General features: G+C 51.7%; 2 protein-coding genes across 3 annotated transcripts; one reads left to right on the top strand and one right to left on the bottom strand.

Moving 5' to 3' along the window:
• Positions 1-309: 309 nt before the first annotated feature.
• Positions 310-19,898, bottom strand: SLC9A6 (solute carrier family 9 member A6). The gene is made up of 16 exons (XM_067005168.1): positions 19,579-19,898; positions 14,878-15,077; positions 14,436-14,513; positions 13,705-13,781; positions 12,693-12,805; positions 12,415-12,520; positions 9,201-9,347; positions 8,874-8,974; positions 8,561-8,649; positions 8,233-8,346; positions 6,573-6,684; positions 6,184-6,337; positions 5,805-5,835; positions 4,558-4,637; positions 3,833-3,938; positions 310-3,640 (listed from the first exon to the last, which is right to left on the bottom strand). The coding sequence occupies exons 1-16, from the start codon at positions 19,856-19,858 to the stop codon at positions 3,365-3,367; spliced, it is 2,064 nt and encodes a 687-aa protein (XP_066861269.1). The 5' UTR covers positions 19,859-19,898; the 3' UTR covers positions 310-3,364.
• Positions 17,411-24,820, top strand: MMGT1 (membrane magnesium transporter 1). Of its 2 annotated transcripts, none has more exons than XM_067005175.1 (4): positions 17,411-19,182; positions 20,590-20,642; positions 21,477-21,580; positions 22,543-24,820. In XM_067005175.1, the coding sequence occupies exons 1-4, from the start codon at positions 18,912-18,914 to the stop codon at positions 22,700-22,702; spliced, it is 588 nt and encodes a 195-aa protein (XP_066861276.1). In that variant the 5' UTR covers positions 17,411-18,911; the 3' UTR covers positions 22,703-24,820. The 2 variants fall into 2 exon arrangements, with proteins under 2 accessions (XP_066861276.1, XP_066861275.1); XM_067005174.1 differs by lacking the exon at positions 17,411-19,182 and adding an exon at positions 20,130-20,429.
• Positions 24,821-25,291: the final 471 nt, after the last annotated feature.

Genomic DNA, 25,291 nt, shown 5'->3' with positions numbered 1-25,291 from the left:
ACAAAACCAATGCAGAGGAGCGATGAAGGGCAGAATCACCTCCAGAGGACAGCAGATCCGCTGCAATGATCCCAGCTGCAAAATCGACAAAAACACTGGGCATAGAAGTCCAGGAGAGCTCAAGACCCGGTTTTGCAAACGCCCCTTGTACTGCACAGGTCCACGCAGGTCTGCAGGGCGGCTGCAAGCAGCAGCACTGCCCCAGTGGGTTTTTGCTGTCCGCGGATGAGCGTGGGGTCAGCAGCTGCTGCCTTCCCTGGCTGCCAGCAGCCGTGAGCAGAGCAGTCCAAGAACGTAAAGCGGCACGTCTTCACTTTGCTACAGATTTATTTCCATGTGAATTAATGAAACAGTACACACAATTCCAGAAAAAAAAAATCTTTTATAGGCCCATAATCCTTCTTTCACAGTACAACGCAACAGTAAAGGATTTAGTCAGTGTAAACAGAAGGTCCAATAGTGATCATCAGCTATCACAGATCAGCTGCACAAACACCACAACTACAGGGTTAATGCCATTACCACACAAATCGACAGTACTAGTACAAACCATAACTTTACCTACAATGCTTTTTCGTGTGCAAAAACCATGAAAATTCAATTTACAGAAGGAGGGCACCTTCTCTAAATCTCCATGTGAGCTGTAAACTGCCTCCTTGGGGCCGTCCTATCTACTTGGCAAAGGGTCTCAGGGCCTGATTCTCTACAGTAACCCTTAAAATCAAGTGCAGCACACAAACCATCAGGGCTCTGCATCTGAAACCCAGGCAATCATGTATTCTCTGCTGCAGCAGAATAGAGAAAGTAATCAGCTGAGGATGAATCTGAGTCATTTATTAAAATGCTCACGAATTGCAGCTTACATTCATTCTTTCACCAACACTATTTGAAATAGCCCTGCTTATATGATGTATGGATCATAGCAGAGTTCACAGGTACCCCATAAAATCATCTCTTGTTAACTTTTTTTTTCTTAAATGTACTAATTGAACTGGCATCAAAAGCCAAGGCTTCTGGTAACGTGCTGGCAAACTTTCAGGACGTGGACACATTATTCAAGCGGGAGGGTCAGAGAAAGAGGAATGCCACTAAGGCTATGGGGAGACCTGAGGCTGTGGCCATCGCGCAGCACTCGGCTCCAAGTTTGCACCTTGGTTGGGATTGCCTGGGATGGAGCCCTGCAACGCCCGCACGCTGCTCTCCTGCCTGGAGCCTGGCAGCTGGAGCACGGGAGCTGCCGGCGGGAGCGGGACCCGGCGGCTGCACCAGCGTCAGCTTCGTAAATTGAATTCATAGTCTGACCATACAGGAAAAAACAAGAGGTAGTTATTTATCATACCTCTTCAAAAAGGCAAAACAAAACACAAAATAAAGGATGTAGAAATGATGCAGTAAACCTAAAGTCAACATGTACCTACTTTTTTTTTTCTTTTTTAAACACGTGAAGTTAAGTTACAGATGTCATATAAAATGCACACTTTATGGAATTCCTGCATAGCAGGAAACAAAGAGGCTAGCGCTAATCCAACAGCTACGTTAACAGCGAGACTGCCATTTATCGGTGCAAGGAAGATTTCCTATCTAAATATAAACAGAGCGTACTCCCCTTCTAGAGGAGACCTATGGCAACACCTATACATTTTTTGTTCAGAAGGAAAAAGAAAGGATTTTCTTGGGGATAAACTGCCAAAATAATTAGTTTCACATCCGTAAATTTAAGGCAATGTTACTTAGACCTGAGAAAAAAAAAAAAAAAAAAAAATCGATTTTCTCAACTATAAATATACACACAAACTTTCGGTATTTCCTGTCTTCTCCAGCTCTCAGGTGGTGCTGGGGAAAACAGCTGTAGGGAAACTGCTCTGCGGTCTCAGGATCGGATCCTAAGAGATGCAGAGTTTGTTGCAAGGAAAGCTAATGGGAGCTGGGAGAGCTCACCCTCACCTGGCTCTTTGTCAAATATTCTCTTTTTAAACACCTCTGTTTAAGCCTTCCGGAGTGGGTTAACTCCAGAACAGGCTACAGTGCACCAGTAACCCTGAAAGGTTTGTATAACAAAACTGCAGCTAAAACAGACAATAAAACTACATACAGTAAATTTCTGTGCTTCCCCCCTTTCAGGAGGAAAAGAAGGATGTCAGGGTTAACAATTTCACTGCACCTTTAGCCATTCCTGTAACTACAGAGTAAATCCTGTAACACTAGTGTGAAATCACAAATTGTTCTGTGCTCTTCCTTGGGAAAAAAATAACAAAATAAAATCAACTTGCAAACGCGTTTCATTAAATGGTAAGAGACATGAGAGAGATCAGGTGGGGATTACTGACACACAGCATGCTAATGCTAAGGAGTTATTAAACAAAGTGCAATGATTTTGACTATACAGGAGGACGGACAGATGGACAACTCCCCTTCAGTACTACCTAGATGCTAAATACCTCACCTCTGGAGAAGCCTGGAGGTACCGTGTCAGTCTGCAGCCATCGAGGACTCTGCGGTCCAGCATGGGCCGTGGCAGCGCTGCACCTCAGCTACATCCATGGCTTCAGCAGAGGAGCTTCACTCGCACAAAGACACGGTCGCTTCCCAAATGTGAATTTGGTCGCCAATTCAGGATTTGATGGCTGCTTCTACAAAGCTGCTTGTGCTAGAACCGAAAGACAGACTCAGCCCTAAAATCTGTGCACGCCCTGGGCAGCTTCTGCAGGACCAGCTCCTTCTCCCAGAAGTGACTACAGCACGACCCATGCCTCCATCCCACTCTGGGGGCTCCCCCACTCATGGCTAGCAGCTTGACTGATGTCTGACATTAGCCTGCTAAAGCAGTGGCTTGGGCAGAGCTGACGGGTCACTAAAAAGCAGAAAATCTCTGGATCCCAGCTCAGGTTCCCACACAGCGAACAAGAGTCTGCAGTCTGACTTTTTGCTGACATTTCAAACGCAACTATCCAAAGATCAGAGGCAAAAAAACAACCCTCATCTGAACAGAAAGCAACTCCCACTGTTCACCAGCACCTCCCTACCCCACTCTCCCACGTTCAAAGGATGAACAGGGAGACAGCTCCTTTACTTACCCAGCTGGGAACTAAACCCTTCATCAAATCACACATTAAAGAAGCTCACTGTGTGCAAAAGACTCTTACGCTAAAACAGTTCCACCCTACACAGTGCAGTCAACACAGTTTTTAACTTAAAATCGCAGCTTGTTCTTTACAAGTGCTTGGCAGAGAATATTTATATTCTTCTGACACCATATAAATAATATTTATACAGCTTAGACATTTTGAGACATGCATTAAACTTTAGGTAGTACACATTTCTTGATCATATATGCAAATATTACTGTCAATTAAACCGAGCAACCTTATGCTGGACCATGTCTTGCGCTATCCAGGACGTTTGAGGGTGGCTCCGAATCGTCCATGGGAAGGACCAGGCGTGTCCCCCGGATCACGAGTTCATGGTCCCCAAAAGCCAGCTCCCGATCGAGCGCATCTTCGGAGCTGTTTCCTACGAACCGCCGCGACGTGCCGCTGGACGCAACCGAATCGGTGTTGACGGTGGAGTCCCCGTAGGTCAGACTGATGTCCCCATCGTTCAAAATGAGGTCAGAGTCATCGTCCTTCAGCTGCTCTTGATTCTGGGCAACAAACAGAAGGACAGTGCTGTTTAACCCTTTCTGAAGGGCTGTGTTTGTTTGTCAGCCCGAGTGTCTGGCCTCCCCACAGGCTCCCAGCTCGATGCAGCACCCAAAGGCTACACAGAACTGTAAACACATCAAACTCCACTGACACCGCGACAGAAAGGACACCAAAGGGGGCATCGGACTCACTTCGTATGCCTGTGGACTTGTCAGGCACCGGGCAATCGGCCCGCAGCAGCCGGGGAGCGTGGTCGTGAGAGGAGGACCGCTGTGTGTCAGCAGAGGCTTTAGATAGCTGCAGAGAGGGTTAAGGAAGAAAAGGGAAGGCGGCGATGTCGGGGAGTCGAGGGGTGGGATGCAGAGGCAGCAGCAAGGAACTCAGTGTCTTGAGGAAAGAAACACAAAACCCTGGAAGCACAAAAATGAAAGGGATGAGCAACCTGAATCAAACGAGCAAGAGGGACGCAAGTGGACCAGGACACAATTCTGTTAAAGAGGTTTTCCAGCATCACTTGTCCTGTCAAGCTGCACCCTCCGCCTGGCAAATTACTGCTCTGCTAGCTCATGACAAAGCATTTGAAAGGGAGGAGAGACACTGATCCAGTGAGAGGGCTATAAATGGAATGTCCCTCTGCCTCCGTGTCCTCCTGCCATGGGGAACAGGGACCAGAGACCTTTGGAGACCCTTCCAGCCTGAGAGCCCAGCTTTGAACTTGGCCACTGCAGCATTTCCAGTAAGTGCAGGTGCAAACAGCCACAGACACAAGGAAGTGCAAGTCAGAAAACAACCGTGAGATGGGGAAGCAAATGCTGGCTTGTCTGCGAAGCAGGGAGGGAGTCGTGCTCTGAGTCAGCGGAGCCCCTCAGGCACAGGGGACCTGGCACGGCACGCGCTGACTGCAGTTCAAGGATACTTGTGATCGAAGTTGTACCACATGCGGAAGAGCCAGGCGCTTTCTGCCTTGGTGCTCCTCCTCTCGCTCTCCGGGACACCCTGCGAGAAAACAAAACGTTAACAGCGGCAGAGCAACGTACTGAGACCGGGTTACCCAGGGGAACGTAGGAAAATGCCTTCCCACCAGCTCTTTGGAAGAGACCTTTGGGCTGCAGCAAGCATAAGGACGTCACTCACACCGCGACAGGCTAACAGTGCTCGCAGCACCAGGCGCTGCATTTAGCAGCATCTGACGGCCTTAGGGAGGTGGCATCAAACCAGGGCAAGCGCAGAGCGACTGCTTTCCTGCTAGAGCCTTCCAGTTTCTGGCCCCAAGGTTTTAAGCGCATCGGAGCCAGCAACTGCATCCAGACATCGCGCTTAATAGTGACTGACAGGTCCAACCTCCCTCAAATCTCCCTTGAGATTTAATATGCAAATAATCTTGTGCCATGGGCATTCGTAGCTTCCTTTTAGCTGGAGAAAAACGCAAAGCTGTTTGGAGGGCACTGTGTACGTAATACAATTACATATTTCACAGAAATTTGGCTTTCAGATTTATGGCTCCGGGCCGCCTCCTGTATTTGGCACTTTCTCTCCAGGAGGCGAGCAGCCCGATCAACATCTCTGCACAAAACGAACCTCCAAGGTGCAGACCCCACACTGAAATCGATTAGAGGCACAGCCGCAGCACCGCCGGGCCGCAGACACATGGCTGGGGGCTACCAGGCAGGTAGTGCCCGGTGCCGCAGGGCCACGTAGCTGCTCGCAGCAAGCAGGAAGGCGCAACAGAGGTGACGGCAAGCCTGAAGATACTGCTTAAAATGGGGCAGTGAATGGCATTTCTGTCCTGCACAGGACACTGGGATGAGGCAGAGAGCTTCTGTGTCATGCACGTTTTGATATTAACTTCGAAACCAGTGAGAGACCAAATGTTCTGTGGCAATAACGTGGACTGACTAAGCACTGCAACATTACTTCTAAGGCCTTCTTTCAAACAGAATAAAGAAAGCCTCATTATAACTACAGAGGGCACAGGAAAGAGATGATTCCTACTGACTGCAACTTTCACCAGAGGAGCTAAAAAGCCTCCCTCCCCCAGCTGGAAGGGAGCAGAGCGGAGAGGAGCATTCACACAGTCCCAGACACAACCCCTGTGCCAGAGGGCACAGCACAAACTCCCCTAGGAGGACCGCCCGACGGTGAGTAGCAAAGCCCTGCACTCACCACGTTCTCCTGATCCGCATCCACGCCGACTCTGTGGAGGAGAAAACAAGCACACGGTGAGCACAGGCAATGCCAGGCGGGTACGTGCCACACATCTAGGGAACGGACGGGATCTTCCCGTCGTCTCTGGGGCAAGCGCGGAGCTTTCAGCAGCTGCTCCCCCTGCACAGGGGGATGCCCCGGAGGCACGTGGAGGAGCGTTTGCCAGCAACAGGTGCCACAGCTCCACAGGTCCATGCAGCCGGTCCCATTCGCCCATCTGGTGGCATCACTCCCACCGCCTCACGTCACGAAGCCGCGGGCGCCGTGCGCCCCGCAGCACCGCGCTGATGGGGCGGGTGGCGTGGCGGTGGCCAGGAGCGCCCCGTGCCGCGCTCACCTGATGTTCAGGCAGGACAGCATGGCCGTGGTGCCCCCGCCGAAAACCCAAACCGTGAAAAAGACGATGAGGAGCGTTGTGCTGAACATCATCTGCCGGGCATAGGTGGCCGTGTCGCGGATGGCCAGGGCGAACGCCATGGCTCCCCGCAGCCCTGCAAGGGGAAGGGATGGCAGAAGGGCAATGTTAGCTTGTGGGACCGGAGACCACATTCACTGTGAGCTTCCTGGCCCAGGACCGGTGCCACACTGCCCAGCCTCCCCTGCCCCGCGTGGTCCAACACCAGTGAGCCCCGGGGAGCCCCGTCCTGCCCAGCCTCTTCTCCAGACGTTGCCCTAAGAGGTTGCTCGGGGTGAGGAACGTTTGGAGGCAAGGATGCATCAACGTACCAGCAAACATCATCATATGCTGTAAATTGGTTCCAATCTTATTTCTCCTCCCCAAATTCAGTAAAAATGACAGTGGGTAAATATTGGCAGCTCTTCCTAGGAAGATAGCAAGCTGTATTTGTACTCGTTAAGGAAACCGTTCTTCCTGTGTCTCCCATTGTATCCCACCTCTGCACGCTGAGCCAGCAGAAGCACGAGGAGCTTCACAAACACCAGTCCTTAGGATGCAAAGACAACAACCTAGCTCCGAGTGCTACAGCAGCGCGGGAAGAGCATGCTGCTGCCTCACCAAAGCAAAGCACAGACTGCAATTCAGGAATATCATATAGAGACAAGCGCAAACATATAAGCAAGGGAAATGATGAGAGGACAGGTTAGACAAGAGGAGAAAAAAATCACTGTTTCCCACTGTACGCTCTCCCCTGCTGTGCTCATTTTCCACCACAAGAATTACTTGTCCTTTGCAAAGCCCAGGTTTCACGGCTTCCACAACCTCTCTGACATTCCCCAGCACGCCACACTTCACAGTTTGGCTTGAAGCTAAGCCAGGTCCCATTCCCAAAGATTATTCAGCAAAATGAAAGCAGCAGCAGCCGAGAGGAAAAAAAAAAAAAATCTAATACTCTTTCTGTTTTCATAGCCTGCGAGACACAAGAATCAGCAGCCCCTTCATATTGCTTTTATCTTCGAAGCTGTGTCTTTTAATACCAGCACCCAGATGGCAAAAATAATCTTGCAGCCAGTATTCAGTGCAGCCTAGAATAATATGCAAAATGCTTCCAGCTTTTATGTTCTTTCCTGAACATCATGAATTTGCATAAGAGATGTATTTCATGATCTTTCTCATGAATGAGCTATTTCATCAGCAAGCTAGCCGGTTCCTACTGAAAAGGCAGAGCACACAATTTCACTCTAACTACCCAAATGCATTTCTAGGCTCTTCACTCCCTTTACCCTACTGCAGCCTTGCAAAAGCTCATCAGGGAAATTCATCAAACCCCGCTGGAAACCCATGCATCAGCACCGGTGAAGGTAACATTTTATTTATCTGTATAAACCTGCTTCAGTGCAGGCAAAGGGTGAAAATAATTCCGCACATCTAACTGGCTTCCCTGTGAAACGAAAACAAAAATTCCTTCAAATCCTCACTCTTCTGAAACATATTAGGGCTGACAGCGTCTCTGCTAGCATCAGCCTGCAGAAAGGGAAATCCTTTCTCGTTACATCATTCTGAGGTATCTACTGTAGCTCTAACTGTTATTTTGAAAAAAAGTATTTTTTTCAGGGTTAACCAAATGGAATAGCACAGAAAAGAGGAAACAAACAGCTGTATCAGGAGGTGCCCATTTGCAAAGCTGCTCCTGTACCACGCTGCCACAGGACGAAGCTTGGCACTCCAGCACCACGTTCACATCCAGCGCTGAGCCCCTCCCTCAAAAGCTGACAAGACAGAGAAAACAAAACGAAACAGAAAAGCTGGGAAAAGAATCTCCATCTTCTTAAAATAACCAAAGGCACCACTACATAGGAGAAACTCCCTTTTAAAAATAAAGCTAGACTGACTGGGAAAAAAAATCACATTTGAATGAAAAACACACACTAGGAATGAGGCACCTCTCCCTTTCTTTTCTTGTTTTATAAAACAAACTCCAAAGGATACAAAAGCTCCCACCACGAAGGTAGGGTTGAAGACGTGGTTCTGGAAGGTGAACAGTGCAAGTCCCATGTAGGAGAAGATGAAGTTTTCTGCCAAGAAATTCAGCAGTTCGAACAACTGAAAGAGGAAAACAAATTAAAAATGAATTAAACATAACTCAGATTTAACAAGAAAAACATGTTAGCCCATCCACCACACAATGAATACTTCTGCAGGAGCGACTCCAGCAAAATCCAGCTGTAGACTGGCAGATGCACCTAATTCTGGCTAGAGGGAAAGAAAGAATACTGAACTGCAAATCTGGAGAGGATTAAGGGGACAGAGCTCTCACCTGCTTTGTTCTGTGTTGGGATTCTGTAGATAAGTTGTTATAGGTATAGTGAGCCTGCGTGATCCCACAGAAGAGTACAGCTACCACACCTGGGGAGCAGAGCATCACGTTAGACTCGTGGCCATGAAAAGGGAACTCAGCTGCACCCAGCACTGTAGGGTTTTAAATACAATAACCCCAAACCCCAAAATAACTAAACTTATAGGAGCAGAGGGAGAGTCCCATCTGCAGCCAATACTTAGAGAAGCAAAATTCAATAGCACCATCATCCCTGCAGATTTCCATTCAAATGCAGGGCAGTGCTGGAGCTTGCCTGTAAAGCCACACGCCTCAGCCAGCAGGAACGTGCTCCAGGACATCAAGAAGAACAAGCCGGTCTCCAGCAAGGGGAACTCCCGCAGTTTGGTGAACTTGGTGACGTTGCAGATTGTTAAGGACAACTTGGAGAGAAACCGTAGGCTGAGGGGGATGTCTAATCCAGCCGCGTATCACAGCAGTACTGCACAGCCTGCCCCTAAAAAGGCTGTGGCATTGCCTCTCATTAATTTAGGCAAAAAATCTTGAAACGCTGGGTCCGGGTGAAATGCAGCATAGCAAAAGAAGCAGCCGTTATGTAAACACTTGGAAAAACAACAAAAAGGATATTAAAGCTGTCACAACTCCGGTAGCTGCTCCCATTGCAAAAGACCCACTGAATATCCCCAGGAAGATCCCAATAGACTTGAACATCGCTGTGACATCAAACGTGTGGCTGTTGTCGCCCGCTGGCTGGTACGCAACAATTGAACTGAAAGAGGGAGAAAAAGCACACACAGGAGCGAAACACTCCTTAGTCTGGAGAGAGGGAGATTTTCACAGTGCTGTGGGAGCTTTGCAAAGTGCTACAACCGCTGCAAACCCCAAGCATGAGAAATCAGAGCATCGGGGAGGCAGCACAGCAGCAGCACGCTCGCCCTGGCCCGGAGAGTTTGGGCTCCCCCTCATCCTCAGCCATCTCCCTGCAGCTCGACCACCCTAGGCAAGGCTCCTTCCAGATGCTACAAAGCATCAGACCAAAACCCATCTCTTGCACGATCCCCTACAAATGAGTTTGCCAGGCGACAGTTCTTCATTTACGATGGCATTTTGGGGGCTTGGCATCAGCTCTCTGGAAAGCCAGGCACTCTGGGACCAACGCATCCAAGCGGGAAGCCTACATTTCTCTGTCGACGCCACAGAGGCGGCTGATGTGAATATCCCCTGGAGAACTGCAAGTCACTCAGTTTTACTGCGTTTAACGTGCGCTACGTTCATTTTGCACGGCCCTGGGTTCCGAGGGGAAATCTTGCAGGGTGGCAAGGCGAACGGCGCGGTGCCGGTTCACAACAGCAGCGCTGCTCTCTTCATCCACCAAACTTTCACGTTTCTTTTTGACAAGAAAATCGAAAAAGATTTTCCCTGGTTGGCAGATCAGCCAGCCACGCTGGCGTCCCCCGGCCCGTGCTGGTCACGCCGCTGAACGTGCTCCCTCCAAACCCCTCAGCAGGTACCCAGAAAGGCCGCGATACAGGCGGGCCCCTACCCATCTCCTAAATCCTGTGTTAATACCGACTCCTTGTTAGCTTTCTTTGATGTAAACTTGCTGAGAACACTAACTTCCTTGTCAGCGATCCCTCGGCCGGCTCTGGTAAAACTCTCAGGCTTGAACTTTAACTAGTTGCTGTTTAACCTCCCGAGTTATGCAGGAACGGAAAGTTACCGTCTCACGAACACGTCCTGCCACTTTCCTCCCTAACAACAGGCCAACATTCTTCTGCACCGTGAGCGATAACCCTACCCCTTCCAACACGTAACGGGCCACTTCCCTCGCTAAACTTCCCTGCTTTTAATAAACTCTATTTTGTCTCCATTGTCTTTTACGCCACAGGCCTCAGACTTCTCCCTGAGATTTAAGTTCTTTTGTCAGTTCCATCTCCTACTTCCCACCCACCAACGCGGCCTCATTCTGGGGTTTTGTTGTTTTCTGTTCGTTTGTTTTTTAATCCAGCCTAGTTTCATTTCCCCTCCATAACTGACTGTGTGGATGTCAGTTTTGCACTTTAACCTACTGCAGCCTTCCTTCTGGTTTTGCTTTTTGCCCCACTAGTAAGAAATTAAAGAGGGAGAAACTAAACTGGGAGGAGCAGGTAGGGGCCCTGGGGCTGCACTGCTCCCTGCCCACAAGCCGCAGCCCCGGCCCCGCGCCGCTCGCTGCCTTTTGGTTCTGGGTTCGATTCCTCTTTACACGGCCAAATCCTGAATCAGGTTCCCCGCCACCAACCCCACCGGAAAGCACCTCCTCGCGGGATGGGGAGTGGCAAAGCCCGTGGCTTTGTGTGTGTTGCTTCCTGCCAACAGCAAACCCCTGTGCTCGGCCAGACACAGCTGGAGCCCCTCTTCACCCCAGGGCGATGCTGGCGTCCACCCACGCCAGCCCAGGTGTCCCCCCAAAGCCCCCAAATCCTCCACATTTCGGATCCAGCCCTCCCAACCACCGTGCTGTGGAAGCAGAACTGCCCCAGCCGCTCCCCACTTCCACCTCTTCCATGCAACAGGCAAGTGCCAAGCCAAATTTAATAAAGGGGAACCGCAAATAAGAGCTGCAGCGGGTCACTTCTGCTGCTTGGAAGCCCTTGAGAAGTCAACACGCTGCCGGACCAGTCTGTGCACAAACCTTGCAGCAAAACAACGGCTGGCTGCAGCTCAGGGCCGCCGGGTTTGGTGCGAATTACCTTATTCCAGAGGAGGGGGGCTGGACTCAGCTCGTGCAAAAAAGGAAGGGAGGAAATCAGAGCTACAAAGCTGGGAGCAAAACAGTGCAAGGGGCAAATCAGAGCACACGGTGCAGGCACAGACACGCGCACAGACCCACCACAGACTCCACGGCTCTGCTGCTGAGCCCACCGACTCCCGGCAGGCTCCGAGCCCCCGTCTCCTCCCTGCTCGGTGTCACTGCTCAAACATGACCTGGCTGCGCGGAGTCGACTCTCGCGCCAGTGGTGACACATCCAGCATAAAAGCCAGAGTGAGCCATACAAACAGTTCTAGAAACATTCAATTTAGTAAATACAACCCAGGCGGGTGGCGATACGAAGCTCACAATATGTTACTTGCTGCCTCCACATCAGTAAAACCCACGCAATCAGCACGGCGGCATGACAAGTATTCCAGAAATATTTTCTGCATTAGTCTTAGCTATAAGTTAACCTGTCATGACTGCAGGTACTATATATTTCCAAACAAACTCCCATGATGGCAGCACAACGGAAATGCAGATAAAACATGCCCTACGTGCAGAGGACATAAAATATTAAAGAATATTATAAAACACTCTTTAGAAAGGCACCCGCTTTCCAGTTCAGGATACTAACTCCAGAAATACCACCTTCTTGAGGCAGAGAAAGGAGACAGCTGCTTTACCAACTATCTCCACCAAAACAAAAGCGGGTACTTGTGGATGGGAAGGCAGGCAGGTAGGAGCAAAGCCATCAGCGAGGGATTCTGGTTTCTGTGGCTGAAAAGCAGAGGTGGTGCTTTTCACATTGCAGAGAGACAAGAAAACTTCCTTCTGGCTGGGTCAGCAGGCCATAAAAGAAAAAACACAGCTATCCACCATGCGACAGGAAGCTGTAGCTACAATCCATGCTCTCAAACAGTGGTCTTCAAGGAGGAGGCTGATCAGAAGGTCACTACAGCTTCTGGGAACACTTAATAGGGAAATCTGCTCTGGCCAACACCAATGCTCCTATTTTTACAGGAGCAAGGCCAGGTGGCTCCCCCCAACGCCTGACACAGAACATACATAACAATTAAAAATAAAAACAGAACACACTTACGAAGACAGCACTATGGCAACGGCATCATTGAGAACGCTTTCGCCAAAGAGAAGGGCATACAGCTCAACATCAACCTGGAGTTCATGGAATATGGCAAGAACAGTCACTGACAAATAGAAAAATAGAGAGACATTCAAGAAGGCGCCGTTATTGTGGTGTAATCAAAGACAAAACATCCCTTTTAGAAAGCTGCCTTCCTGTGAAAGCCTTCCTTCCTTTCTTCCCCTCTTCACCAAATGTAGGTAAAACGAGGGGAAAAAAACAACCGTCTAACATACCTGGGTCAGTAGCTGATACGATGGCACCAAAGAGGAGGCAGTCAGTGAAGTAGAAGTCTCCCCCGAGCTGCCCAGTGACCTTCATCAGCGCCACGCAGCCATACATGACAGAGCTGTGGAAGCAGGAGAGACAACAACTCGTACTTGCAGTGCAAGAAGTTCCCCAGAATCTGCCAATTTAACCCCTAAAGTTGTCCAAATATAGGAGAAGAATACACTGAGAAGTTGTATTGCGTGAGCTGAGCCTGGTGAAACACCAGCGTCTCAGAGCAGAGAGCAGGACCACGAAATCCAAAGCACTGACAGTGCAGGAGCAAAGCATGGTGCTGGGGAGGAGCAGGTACCACAACTCCTCTGCCAGCACAACAGGGCCAAAGAAAAGCAGCGGCTTGTGGGACAGACCATGACAATCACCTTGCAATTGCTTCACAATGCTTGATGTTAACACGTTTCAACGGAATGACTTTTCAGTTGGCCTGACTTTCAAACGTCCTAAACTTGCAGCTAGGAGCAGATAATGCAGGCGCTGAGTTTGCTTGAATCCCCCTGGATCTCCGGTGGAAAACACCCTACGCAAGCCTGCGTGTTGCTATTCAGAACGGGAATTATCTAGCTCCCTCTGTGCACACAGATAAATAATTTGAAACACAATCTGTGTTTGCTAGGCATCTGCTCCCAGCAAGTAAGGACAGGACATGCATTTACGATCCTGCCCTCTACTCGTGTGTCTCACACTTGTTTGGGCTCCGCTTTCAACAATTTCAAGTCAGCGCCTGTTTATTCTCAGGGATCCGCAGAACTTGCCTTGCCACGTGTATAAGCAGTCTGTATGGGATACAGGAAAGCACTGGGTAATGGGGCAGCAGGCACGCTGTCCGGCCAGCAAAAGCCCTTCAAGAAGTGGCATTAGCTGCCCCGCTGAGCCCCCCCGGCCCCCGCTGCAGGACAGAGCTCTGTGTCCACGCACAGCTCGCAGCCCTGCCGAAAAGCCCGTCCGGCCGCAACCACTCACCCGATCATCAGGCAGGAAATTGCAGTGCCAAGAAAAGCGTATGCCAGGATTGATCCCAAGTTTCTGAAGAAGTGCCTCTAGAAGGAAGAAGGAAACGAAACTGCATTACACTTTACTAACAATTTATTTCAAGCCATGCCAACGGACAGATACCTGTACAGCACCCACAGCAACTTGTGCCTGGCTTGAACACCGTGAGCTGTGTGAGCTTGGCTGAATGGTGCCTCACACAATGGCACACGCAGCCAGACCAGCACAGCAAATGCAGCACTAATAAACAGGAGCGTATCACTTTCCTCATTACTGGTGCATCGAATAAGGTGCTGCTCCGAGTCCTGGGGACTAATTCCTAACACAGCATAAGTCCTCCTTCCTTCTCCCAGAGCTAAACAGGATCATTTTCCTCTCCCTCCAAATCAGCACTTCAAAGAGCTGCTGCTTCCTAAAACCTTCCGATCTTTGAAGTGTTTCAGAATTCCAGATGGCCTAAAATACCCCTGCATAAACCCATGCTGGAAACGGTCGCAGCTGCTGACCCTTCCTGGGATGAAGGATGGGTGAGACCTACAGGGGCACTCTCAGCCCTGCCTCCTACCACCCTGCATGTACTGGGAACACTGTACCCAACTCTGCAGCCTTGGCCTGCTGAGCAAGCATTAAAGCACTCTCAAGTATTAAAAATGCTCTGGGGGCAGAGGAACTGAAAGCGTAGGCACTGTAAAGGCACGTACCCTTTTTAAGCTGTAGCCTGCGTAAAATATAATTGGAGGAAGCAATATGTTGAAAAACACCTCAGGATCAAAAGTCACCTGTAAATAAATTTTAAAACAAACAAACAAAAAACAGTTAATCGATTTGTTAAGATTTTGCAAGACAAAGCACAAAGAATGACATAAAAAATACCCTGTACTCCCACCAGATGAAGGGCTGTTAGGCGAGCATGGAGGAGTCAGGGCTCTTCCAGACGCACAGCCCAGAGCTTAAACAGCTCACGTTAAGATCAGCTGAAACTAGAGCTTCATTACATTGTGTATTCAGCTTACAATTTATGGGACCAAAGTAAAAACATAAAAACGCAATAAAAAAAAAAAATCACCTAATGCAGCAGGTACAGGATTTCTGCATTTGCATGCACCCCGCGGAGCATCCCTCACCACGAAATCGCTCCCTTACCTTTCTCAGCATCTCGTTATCCTGGACATTGTTGAGCTCCTGGGCGCTGATTTCCCCCTTCAGGGTGTACTCGTAGAACTTCCCGCTGACGTTCACCAGCAGCGTGGCAGGACTGGTCTGCACCTGGCAGCTCAGCGTCACGTTGTTCACATCGCTGGGGACGTGGATGCCGTAGCGCAGGACCACACCGACCAGGACGCCTGGGGAGGGAGGGATGCGTGGTGAGACGAGCAAACTGCCGGGGGTGGTCACTGTGAGCATTTGCAGCTGGAAACCTGACAGGAGCACGTATCGCCGGTACGGAAACGCACTAAACCTTTTCATTTTGGCAGGGGATTAAAAAAGGGTGCCAGCGACTCATGAATACTTTGAGGACGGTGAGCATCCTTCGTAAGACACTGCCTCAAGCCGGAGAGAAGAGATGCACTCAGGCACTGGCCGGCACAGCAGAGATGGTTTTGCGTCACTTTTCTGCTGGTTTTCTGATGTTTTTTTTGGGTCACTTAACCCCATTTCTGAACCACACGTTTATGAAAAAGCTTGCAAACACGTGGGAGCTAAATGGAGACCGCAACACTCCGAAGGCTTCTCCGTTTGCCTCCCAGGACTCTCAGGCTCTTCACTGCTGCATTAATTAAAATCTCGCTCTGCGTTTTCCTAGGGGCAGGGCACAACCCCGACCGACACCAACCTCCTTCCCCACCACAGTCCTACAGGAGCAGAGAACGGGCACGAGCTCTGCAGCAGCAGGGACGGAGACCACGGGACTCCCCCAGCACCTCCCGCAGCCAGTCCCCGCGTGCCACCGGGCTTTCACCTACTCTTCCCTTGACAGCACCTTCCCAGAGCGAGGTTTGCTCGTTTTGCTGACAGCCAGAAGAAAAGCCCCCACCTCCCCTGCCAGGGGATGTGATGTACAGCAGGGACACGGCTGGGGCTTAGCTCCTGTGAGCTTCCCGCGTGCTCCAGGAGTAAAGTAAGGAAATGCAAGGCAAGGATGTCAGGGGCATTGGGGTGCCTCAGCACGGCTCCATTTAAGCACGTGGCAGGGAGGTGCGTGACCACCACAGCATGGGGACAGAACACCCAGAAGATGACGAATGACCTCTGAGATTCCATGGGAGATGGCCAAAACTCTTCACTGGGGTAAAGTGAGCTTCAGAGGGTCCTTACATCTGCTTAGGACTATTAAGCAGCTTCAAACAGTTGCAGTGAGAGCACAGTGTAAAGTCACAGCCTCAAAAAAGCAGAAAGCCAGACCGGAAGGCTCATCCACCTCCTGCCCTTGCGACTCTGCTCCTACAGCCTTCCGGAGCTACCCCCTTTCAAAAAAGCCTATTTCAGAGCTTCAGGCAAGAGTCAGAAACCTCCCGCAGCAGCTGCCTGTCTTTTCTCAGCTGGAAACCCACCCCGAGGCACCTTTCGACGCCGGGGCTCACCGCTTTGAAATGAGATGCCCTGCAAGGAGGAAGGAGGGAGAGGCTTTGGTTGCGGCTGGAAATTTAGGAAGGATCCTGACTCACCCACCTCTCGCCTCTTAATCCTTGTCCCAGAGCAGGGCTACATCTGATAGCAGCCGTGGTCGGCCTCCCCGTCTCGCCTGCCCATGCAGCTGTTCCCAGCCCCGCGTGCCGGCCGTGCTCCGGCCGGAGCCGAATTCCCGCTCCGCCCAGCAATGGGAGAAGGGAAAGGGGACGGACAGACCTGCAAGAAACCTGCCAAGACCGCTGGGCTTGGGGCTGCCAAAGTTTGTCTTGCCCCGTAGCACACGCAGAGCTCCCTGCATGAAACAGAGCTGGGTGGGAAGAGACGTCTGCATGCGCAGCCACATCCACACGCACACAGGGCGCTCGGGCACCCAGTCGGAGCCAGCCTCGCACCATCAGCTCCCGACACCGAGACACGATCGGAGTCGCCTAGAGGGAAAGCTGCAGGGTGCCGTGCCTGAAGCCGAGAGCTCTGGTGTAGGAAAAAGCCCAACTGTGGGCTCACGCTGACCTTCCCCACGCACCTCCCACATCAGGGAGCTGGCTGGCGGCACCCGGGACACACCCGACCTGCTAGCGGGGTTCTTCAGACCCCCAAACCAACCAGTCCTAAGCTAACGGGACCCAGGCCAGAGCTGGAGTACGTCCTCTTGCTGCCGACGGCCTCTTAGGAAGCGGTTGGAGCGCTGCTGGCGCTTGGAGGGCTGCCCTAGCAGCAACCCGTGAGCCATGCCCCACCGGTATCAAAACGGTTTTGCTGCCAAAAGTTTTACAAAAGGGAGCCCTGGGAGGGAGCTGAGCGGGGGGACCCGACACCAGGAAGCTGACAGCTGAAAGCTGCAAGGAGCGAGGGGCTAAAGGCGAAGCTGGAAAATGAACTGAGTTCTTCTGTGCAAAGTGCAAAAGATTATTTTCATTGCATTTATCCCAGCTTCATTAAAAAGACCAAAAACCCCTGTGCTACTGACACTTCTGAGCTAAGATTTAAAACGAAGACTAATATATTACCGTTCCGGCACTTAACAACAATGGCAGCACGCAGGAACCCCCAGGCAGGCATTAATCTGGACACCGAAAGGAAAGAAAAATGCAGCGAGCACCTGAGAGCGTCACGACAACAGACAATCGGGACGTCTGCAACCCAGGGGCCAACCGGGAACCAGTAGAAGGAAACTAAACTTCTAGAGAAGTTCCTGCCACGTCCACCACCAGACTCCGAGAAGAAATGAAACAAGACTGCTCATTTAATTGTCCTAAATGTTGAGTACCCAGGGTACGGGAACCTAATTTTAAACACTGAAATGAAGCCCAGGGGCTGCTGAACGTGTATTGCCTATCGCTGTGAAACAGCTCCAGCTCCTGAACAACAGCTCTGAGCCAACGGTGTAATTTGTAAGGTAAAAAGCCACCCGAAGCAACAGCTTATAACTTGGGGTAAAAGCGCAGGCTGCGAGGAAACCCGGATGGATTTCAGCAGGAAGAGATGTGGAAGTTTGGACTTAGCTGCCGAGGTTTCTTTAATTAGAAAAAAAGACAAGCTTTTACAAATCGCTTCTTTGCCCAGACGTAAGGGTCTGTTTTGCAGCCTGCCTGCTGCAGCACTTCCACATTTTCCACCAACTTCCCCTGGGCTGAAAGCATCAGAGGGGGCCAGGCACAGCGAAGCAGAAGCGGCACCTGCTTTGCTCCTGGCAGCTTGCAGGCTGTTGCTGTAAAACAACAGGTCTCGACGCTCCTTTGGGAAATAACACATCCCTTTTCCTATGGAGGCTGTCTGACCTGAGAGGGCGATGCCAAAAGCCTTGAGAGCAGACAAAAAGTCAGGGTTTTGACCAGGCGGGTGAAGTTACTTATTTTGCCAGCAACTCCCTGAGCGCCGTCTGCAAAAGAGCAGACGGAAAAGATGCGTTTTACGGATCATCGGGAGACCGAAATGTCACGGGGCTGGGCTCTGGGACCAAGAGGGGAGCCCACAGGGGCAAGGGAGAACAAGGGGAAGACAAGTGCAGCAGCACGGGTCGGGCAGGCACAGCTCCTTGCCGGGAGGTGACAGAGGTGCCCTGAGCAGCACGGGCAGCGCAGGCAGCAGCCTCACCGAGGGCTTGCAGGAATTTGTAAACGCAGCCCGGCGTTTTGGTATTTTGTGCCCCCGGGGCTGCAGCAAGCTTCTCCACCCCTTCGTTCCGAAAGACGCCTCCAATTAACTGAAACTTAGGGTAACAAAAGCCAAGGGCCTGAATGCACAAAGCCGCAGCCTTCAGAGCTGAGCTTTCCGCCGCGTGCGGAGCTCAGCCACACTTCTGCTCCCACCAAGCCCGGTCGCACATCGCCTGTGACCCGCCAGGGGAGGGAAAGCACCAAGAAGAGACGCGGACTCCAGCGCTCACCAGAAAACGCCTTTTCAACCCTATACTCCATTGACCTCGCCTAGGTAAGCATCCGTGGCTGCGTTAATCATTCCCCCAGCGCAACTCCCGGCCCTGCTTTGGTCGAACTCCAAGTCGTGCCGGGTGACCCCGGACGAGCCACGCGCTTTATCTCCTTGCCATGGCCGGGGCACTTCGGGAGGCCACGTCACCCCAGTCCCGGCAGCACCTCTGGCGACAGCAGTGGCGGGCCACCATTAAAACCCAGCCGGCGAGAGGCCCACTCCTCGATCCACGGCCCCACTCCGGGGGCACCTCACCGAGGTGGGAGGAGGACCAGGAGCCCCGAAAGCCGGAGCTCACGGCTCCCCGGGCAGCAGGACACGGCTGCCAGCCCCACGGGCCTCCGAGCGCCGCAAAGGGGCAGGCTGCGGGTTCTTCTGGAAACGGAGGTGCTCCGAACACGGGCTGCGAACCCAAACTCCGGGCCTGCGGCACCCCGGGACGTGTCCCTGCTCTCGGCCTGAGCCCCGTGCCACCGCTCCCTGACCCGTGGCCGCCAACCCCGAGCGGCCGCAGCGGGTGCTTGGCTGTCACCGGGCGAACCGGGACGGGACCCCCGGCCCCCTACAAGCCCCTCGCCACTCTCCACCGGCAACGGGAGCCCCTCCGGGGCACACCTCGGGCACGCCGGTGCCGGCAGCACCGGCAGCGAGCATCGCCCGCCCCGTGCGGGTCCCGTTCCGGGGCGCGGGGCCGGCACCGCCCGGTGCCCCCCGGGGCCTGGGGGGGGTTTGGGGGGGGGTGTGTGGGGGGGGCTCCGGCGGGGCCGTGCCCGCGCCCCTCACCGTAGATCATGGCGAGCCCGGTCTCGTGGAGGAAGCGGGCGCGGCGGTGCTTGAAGAGCCATATGGTGAGGATGGTGAGGGTGAGCAGCAGGATGAAGACGAGCAGGTTGGCGCTGTCCTGCCGGTGGCTCTCCTCCGCCGCCTTCTCCGACACGATCTCCTCCTCCAGCGCCCCGGGACGAACCGCCCCGCCCGCCGCCGCCGCCGCCGCCCGTACCCACAGCCCCGCCGCCAGCACCGGCACCGGGCCCGGCCCCGGCCCCCGCCGCGGCCCCGCCATCGCCCCGGCCCGGCCCGGCCCGGCCCGGCCCCGCCGCCACCAGGAAGCGGCGCTGGGCGCAGGCGCCGCCCGCACGGAGCGGGGCGGGGCGGGGACGGCGGCGCCGGGAGCCCGGATCGGGACCGGCCCGGGAAGGGGAGGGGGGAGCGGGGAACGCGGGGGGGAGCGAGCGCCGGTTGTGGGGGCACGGGGAGCCGGGCAACGGGCGCGGGGGGCGGGAAGGGCTGGGACAGCGGGCGGCCGGGAGGGAGGCGTGAAGGAGGGGCGGGTGAAGCACGGAGCGGGCAGAGCCCGGGGAGGTGGGGGGGGAGCGGCACCGCCCGATGGCCCCGGGCCCGCCTGAGGAACCGGGGGCCGGGCCGCGCCCCCTCCGCCGCTCAGGCCCCGCCCCCCTCCCCGGGCCCCGGCTCCGGTGCCGGCCCCGTGACGCCATCAGGCGGCGCCCGGCGGCGGGGGCGCCCCTGTCGGCGGCGGGGCGCGGCGGGCGGGATGGCGGCGGCCTCGCTGTGGAAGGGGCTGGTGGGGCTCGGCCTCTTCGCCCTGGCGCACGCGGCCTTCTCGGCGGCGCAGCGTGAGTGGGGCGGCGGGGGGGGCACCGCGGGGCTCGGCCGAACCGGGGGGGGGACGGGGGGGGTAGGGCCGCGGGGAGCCGGGGCCGGAGGAGGCTCGGGGCCCGGGGCCCGTCGGCGGGGCGCCGGGGCCGGCCGCAGCCGTGCGCTTCTCTTCCGCAGATCGCTCCTACATGAGGCTGACGGAGAAGGAGGACGAGACGCTGCCCATAGACGTGAGTCGGGCTCCTGCGGGTGCTGCCGGGTGCGGGGACGGGAGGGGAGAAGCGGCCCGGGAGCCCTCACGGTGCGCTCGCACCGAGCTGCCGGCGTCAAAAAGAACTCGATTTCCTCCCCCAGCTCCCTCTGCCAGAGGGAACAAAGGGCAGGGCCAGGCCTCCCGCTCCTTCCCCAGGACTGCCCTGAGACATCTCGCCCAGAAATCCCCCGAGCACGGCTTTAGCCTCAGAGCGCTCCTGCTCTGCAGCATAAACATCCTCCTCCCTCTGCCTTCTGTGGGCTGACATTTGTTTATCCGGCGTGGCTGCGTGCCCGTTTGATCCCAGCACAACCTGCTTCTGCAAGGGTTGTTCGTTGTGGTTTTATTTATTTTTTTTTCTCTCTTGGTCCGTGATGGTTTAATTCTGCTTCAAGTATTAGCTGTTGTGTTTTTGCTTAATCTGAAAGTTAAGGAGATGAAACACCCGCCCCAGCCAGGAGATTTGGACAGAGCAGCAACTGCCACCTCTGCGCAGCGTAGGCTGGCCGCTGCCTCATTTCTCAGAAGGAGTATTAGATCCTTAAGCGCGCAAGGGCACGGTGCTTTGTCCCGTAGTTCCCGTAGCACAGCCTGTCTGCCAGGTGCCGTAAGCTCTTAGCTCTGCCACCATCTTGTGGTGCCATCTTTCCGTGCCTCAGTTTCCCTACTGTTGAACTGCCCGCCTCTGTAAAGCACTTTCTGTCACTGGATAAAAAGCGAAAGAGATGCCGTTTGAAAGATGAGATTTTATTTTTTTTTTAAACAGTTATATTTAGTAATCTGTATGTTGCGTTGTTTTCCTCTCCTACAGATAGTTCTTCAGACTCTGCTAGCCTTTGCAGTTACCTGCTATGGGATAGTACATATCGCAGGAGAATTTAAAGATATGGATGCCACTTCAGAACTAAAAAATAAGTATGTTTTATTTCTTCTCTTCATAAACACGTGTATCTGTTACGCTCTATGCAAACAGCATGTCTGCAAAATAGCAGGTCTCTCTTTAGCTCAGCTCTTCTACACGTGCTGTAGACGTAACACAGGAACAGTCACATCTGGGAAAGCCAACAATGTGTGGAACTTAAGGCAGAGTTAGATAACCGGAAGAAATTATATAAACTTTTTGCTTTTCCCCATCCAAAATCCTGCTTTGCAGATTCAGTAGAGGAATTAAATGTTTGCCTGAGAAGAGCTTAGCAGTCACAAACCGCTGTCACAAGATGGTCTCAGACCGCAGGGCGGTACGCCTGGTTCACCCTCTGTTGCACGTTGCTTCTTCACAAGAGTCTGAACTACTGGAATCTCACAGTCTCAGTCAAGGCAGAATGTCAGACATCTGAAAGATTTTAAGAAAGTAAAGAATTTTGAATTGAGATTTTGAAACGGATATGAAGTGGGGTTTGTAGAGAGAATCTTTCTGGTCATTCTCAAAAACCTAGGTAAATATGGAAACTGAACAAGTTGGCATTGCTATATTTAGTGCTTACCTAAAACCCTTAGCTTCAGGCGTGGAAAGGGCTGAGAAGCTGACAGCATCAAGTTATTAACACAAGTGACATCTGAAATAAGGCCGTCACGCTTGGTGCGTATGTGGATAGTAATTGTCAGAGCTGCCCTTAAACTCGGGGAAGGAAAGTAAAGTTTGTCTGCAGCGGGGACAGCTTCTGAATATTGAGCAGTCAGTATTTGTCAGGCATGTTGGCTTTGTATCTCTTCTGTGACTTGGTTTAGGAGACCTACAAAGTGAGCGTGTCTCCCTAAGTTTTGGATTCAAACCTTGTATTTCTGTGTACGTAAAAGCCGGTATACCCTAGACTGACTCTTTCAAAGCCCCTGTTCTAAAGTAGCATTAACATTGACTTTTTACCTTTATTTTGAAGGACATTTGACACATTAAGGAACCATCCATCATTTTATGTATTTAATCATCGTGGTAGAGTATTGTTCCAGTCCCCAGACACAGTGAATTCTTCAAACCAAGATGCGTTGTCATCCAGCTCGTCACTGAAATTTCGAAAACTTGAACCTCTGCGCCGCTAAGACTTTTACAGATTATAATAATAATACAGGACACTGAGATGTAATATTCAAGTCGGGGATGTAAACACTTTTTTTTTAATTTCTGGAGCAGTATTTATATTGATCTTCCAGACTTTATAAAGTATATATATATAAACTAAGGACCTTCTTTGTACACTGTTAATGGAAATGAATTGTGAATTGGCAATGCAGTGTAAATTATTCTACAATTATGCTGTGAAACACATCTTCAAATTTTCATATATTAAAAAAAAAAAAAGTTGCAGGTGACCTAACTTCAGATAAACGAAAAACAAGCTAGTTTTTACTGCGGTTACTGTTCTTGGATAAGAGGGAATGTTTGAGTGCTATTTATTTTCTCGGTTTGCTTGCACTACAGTTTATGGAACTCCTTCAGAAATACTGTGTGCACTGCATCACTTAACAGCAGAAAAAGGGCAGCGTCTCCTGTTCCTAAAATGCCTTGGAGACCTGCATGGTGTAGGCACAGGAAGTCAAAAGGTTGCTTTTGTTTTTATTTTTTTTAACAATACTGGAAAATAGTTGTGTGAAGGTTGTTGGTTTTTTTTTTTCTTAGTTTTTCATTATCACATTTAATTTCTTTGTTGCTCTCCTCTGTTTAAATGTAAACTGTCCTATGTTGCCCCAAGTTGCCTGGGATGTAGCTGTACAGCTGGTGGCTGTGTGGGGAAGGCAGCTCACTTCGGATCACATAGATCATCTGCTATGCTCAGCTTGTTTACCCACGCTATTTATGTTCCGTTTGGTTGTACATATAGGAATGTTCCTCAGATGGCTGAATGGTGTGTTAGTACCTCAAAATGGCACTGGATACTAGTTCCCAAGTCATCTTCTATGAGATGTATTTAAGTATCAATAAGAAATGTCCCTTCTGTAAATGTTACAGGGGTAGGGTCCAGCAGCTGTATCTGTTTACTGACGTTAGCACAGTACAGGTAATCAACAAGTCATGGTACCAGCCCCTTTTCCGTCAACAGAGCCTTTAAAATTGATATTGTTTTCCAGCTGAGCCCTGTGTTGATTTAAGTTGACTGTCCTGATTGTATTAGGACAGATGATATGGTCCTTAGCTCTACTGGCTTCTCAATTCTGACCTCCACTTAGGGGCTGAATCAATGCTAAATTTTTTCTTGGTCTGGCATTTCAGTCCAGAAATGGAACGCTCTTCTCCCACCTACCTGCTATAGCAGAAGAGATGGTAATTTGAGATACTGATGGGGCCAACTAGAATTTTGCATAGTCTGAGGATGTCTCACTGCCTCCGAGCAAATTCAGCCTTTTGTCCCAGCATCTGTTTTTTAAACTGCTAAGAACAGTTCAAGGCAAAAAGCTTAGCAAAAATACTGTGTAAACTGAAGCCTCTTTTTCTAGCTCTGCCCATCCTATGGTGTGGGTGCCCCGATGCTAGAGCAATATCCATAGCTGCTGCTCTTCAATCACTCTTAAGCAACTGGGTTTGGTTGGGAAGGGTGACTCTGCCAGCTGAAGCCTGAAGTGTTCTGGTTCCCTCCTAGCTGGTGTCACAAATCAGCTCGTGACAGCTAACTGCTGTCACCAAAGGCCTCTGAAACGGTGTCAGGTCAGCTCTATTACAAAAAAACTTTCCTTGGGGAATTGGGCTGCTGTGGTAGCAGTCGCTGCATGGAGAAAATGGCTGAACGTCAGCCAGCTGTCCCTGCAAGGCTCGGAGGAAACTGCAGATAAAATTAGTGGAGAGGGAGGGAGAGGCAAGGCAGAAGGTCAGTAACCGCTGTGCCAGACTGATCCTACAGCTGTGGTTGGCAGGGAGCCATTGGGAGAGGGTCTCTGAGCAGGGCTGCTCACCCCTTACATCTGAGAAGCCCCATTTGTGCTACAGTAAGGCTGTGTGGACCTGCCCACGGTGGGTGGTGCTGGTGTGTGACAGCTCTAAGTCATTCTTGGAGAAAAACATTGCTTTTTCAGACTGTCATGCTAGGAGCACCCTGTCGGCTGCATCAGGTCTCTTGTGACGGGTAGCCTTACCCTTCAGCAGCAATGGTTATATCACAGAGCTGTACAAATTATTTTTTCTTATTGATCTTGCAATGTCCAATAAAAACAGATATCCTGAAAGTGTTTGGGAGTGGTCTGCTTATTTCTGACCTGGAGCCTGCCGCAGCAAGTCCCTGATGAGTGCATATTTAACAGTGCCTGCCTGGTATTGACAAGAAGTGATCGTGCCTTCCTTGTGGCAGCTCCGTGTGAAAATGCGTGCCTGGCCTGGCATTCAGTACTAGCAGATAAGATCAGTATAGGGAATGAAAATAACATGTTGCAAGTAGCTAAACAAGACGCTCAGGCTGAAAATGTTACTGGCCTGCGGTTTTCTGCCTTTGCAATTCTTAGTCAACATACCTAGTGGAGCTGACATGGTTTCTGCCTTCCATTTAACCATAGCAAAGGCTTTTCTGCTGCGCGCTAATAATCCCCAGCCTATCCGCAAGGACAGGCCGGAGCAAGGTCTGGTATTGCAACAGTTGCTGGGGAAACTGGCAGCCAACCCACGGGGCTGAAGATAGTTACCATCGCGGCCTTGAGTAAGATCAT

This window comes from Anser cygnoides, chromosome 13, assembly GCF_040182565.1.
Source record: "Anser cygnoides isolate HZ-2024a breed goose chromosome 13, Taihu_goose_T2T_genome, whole genome shotgun sequence".
Lineage (NCBI taxonomy): Eukaryota > Metazoa > Chordata > Aves > Anseriformes > Anatidae > Anser > Anser cygnoides.
Note: the sequence above shows the minus strand (reverse complement) of the source record. Positions and strands in the feature narration are given on the sequence as shown.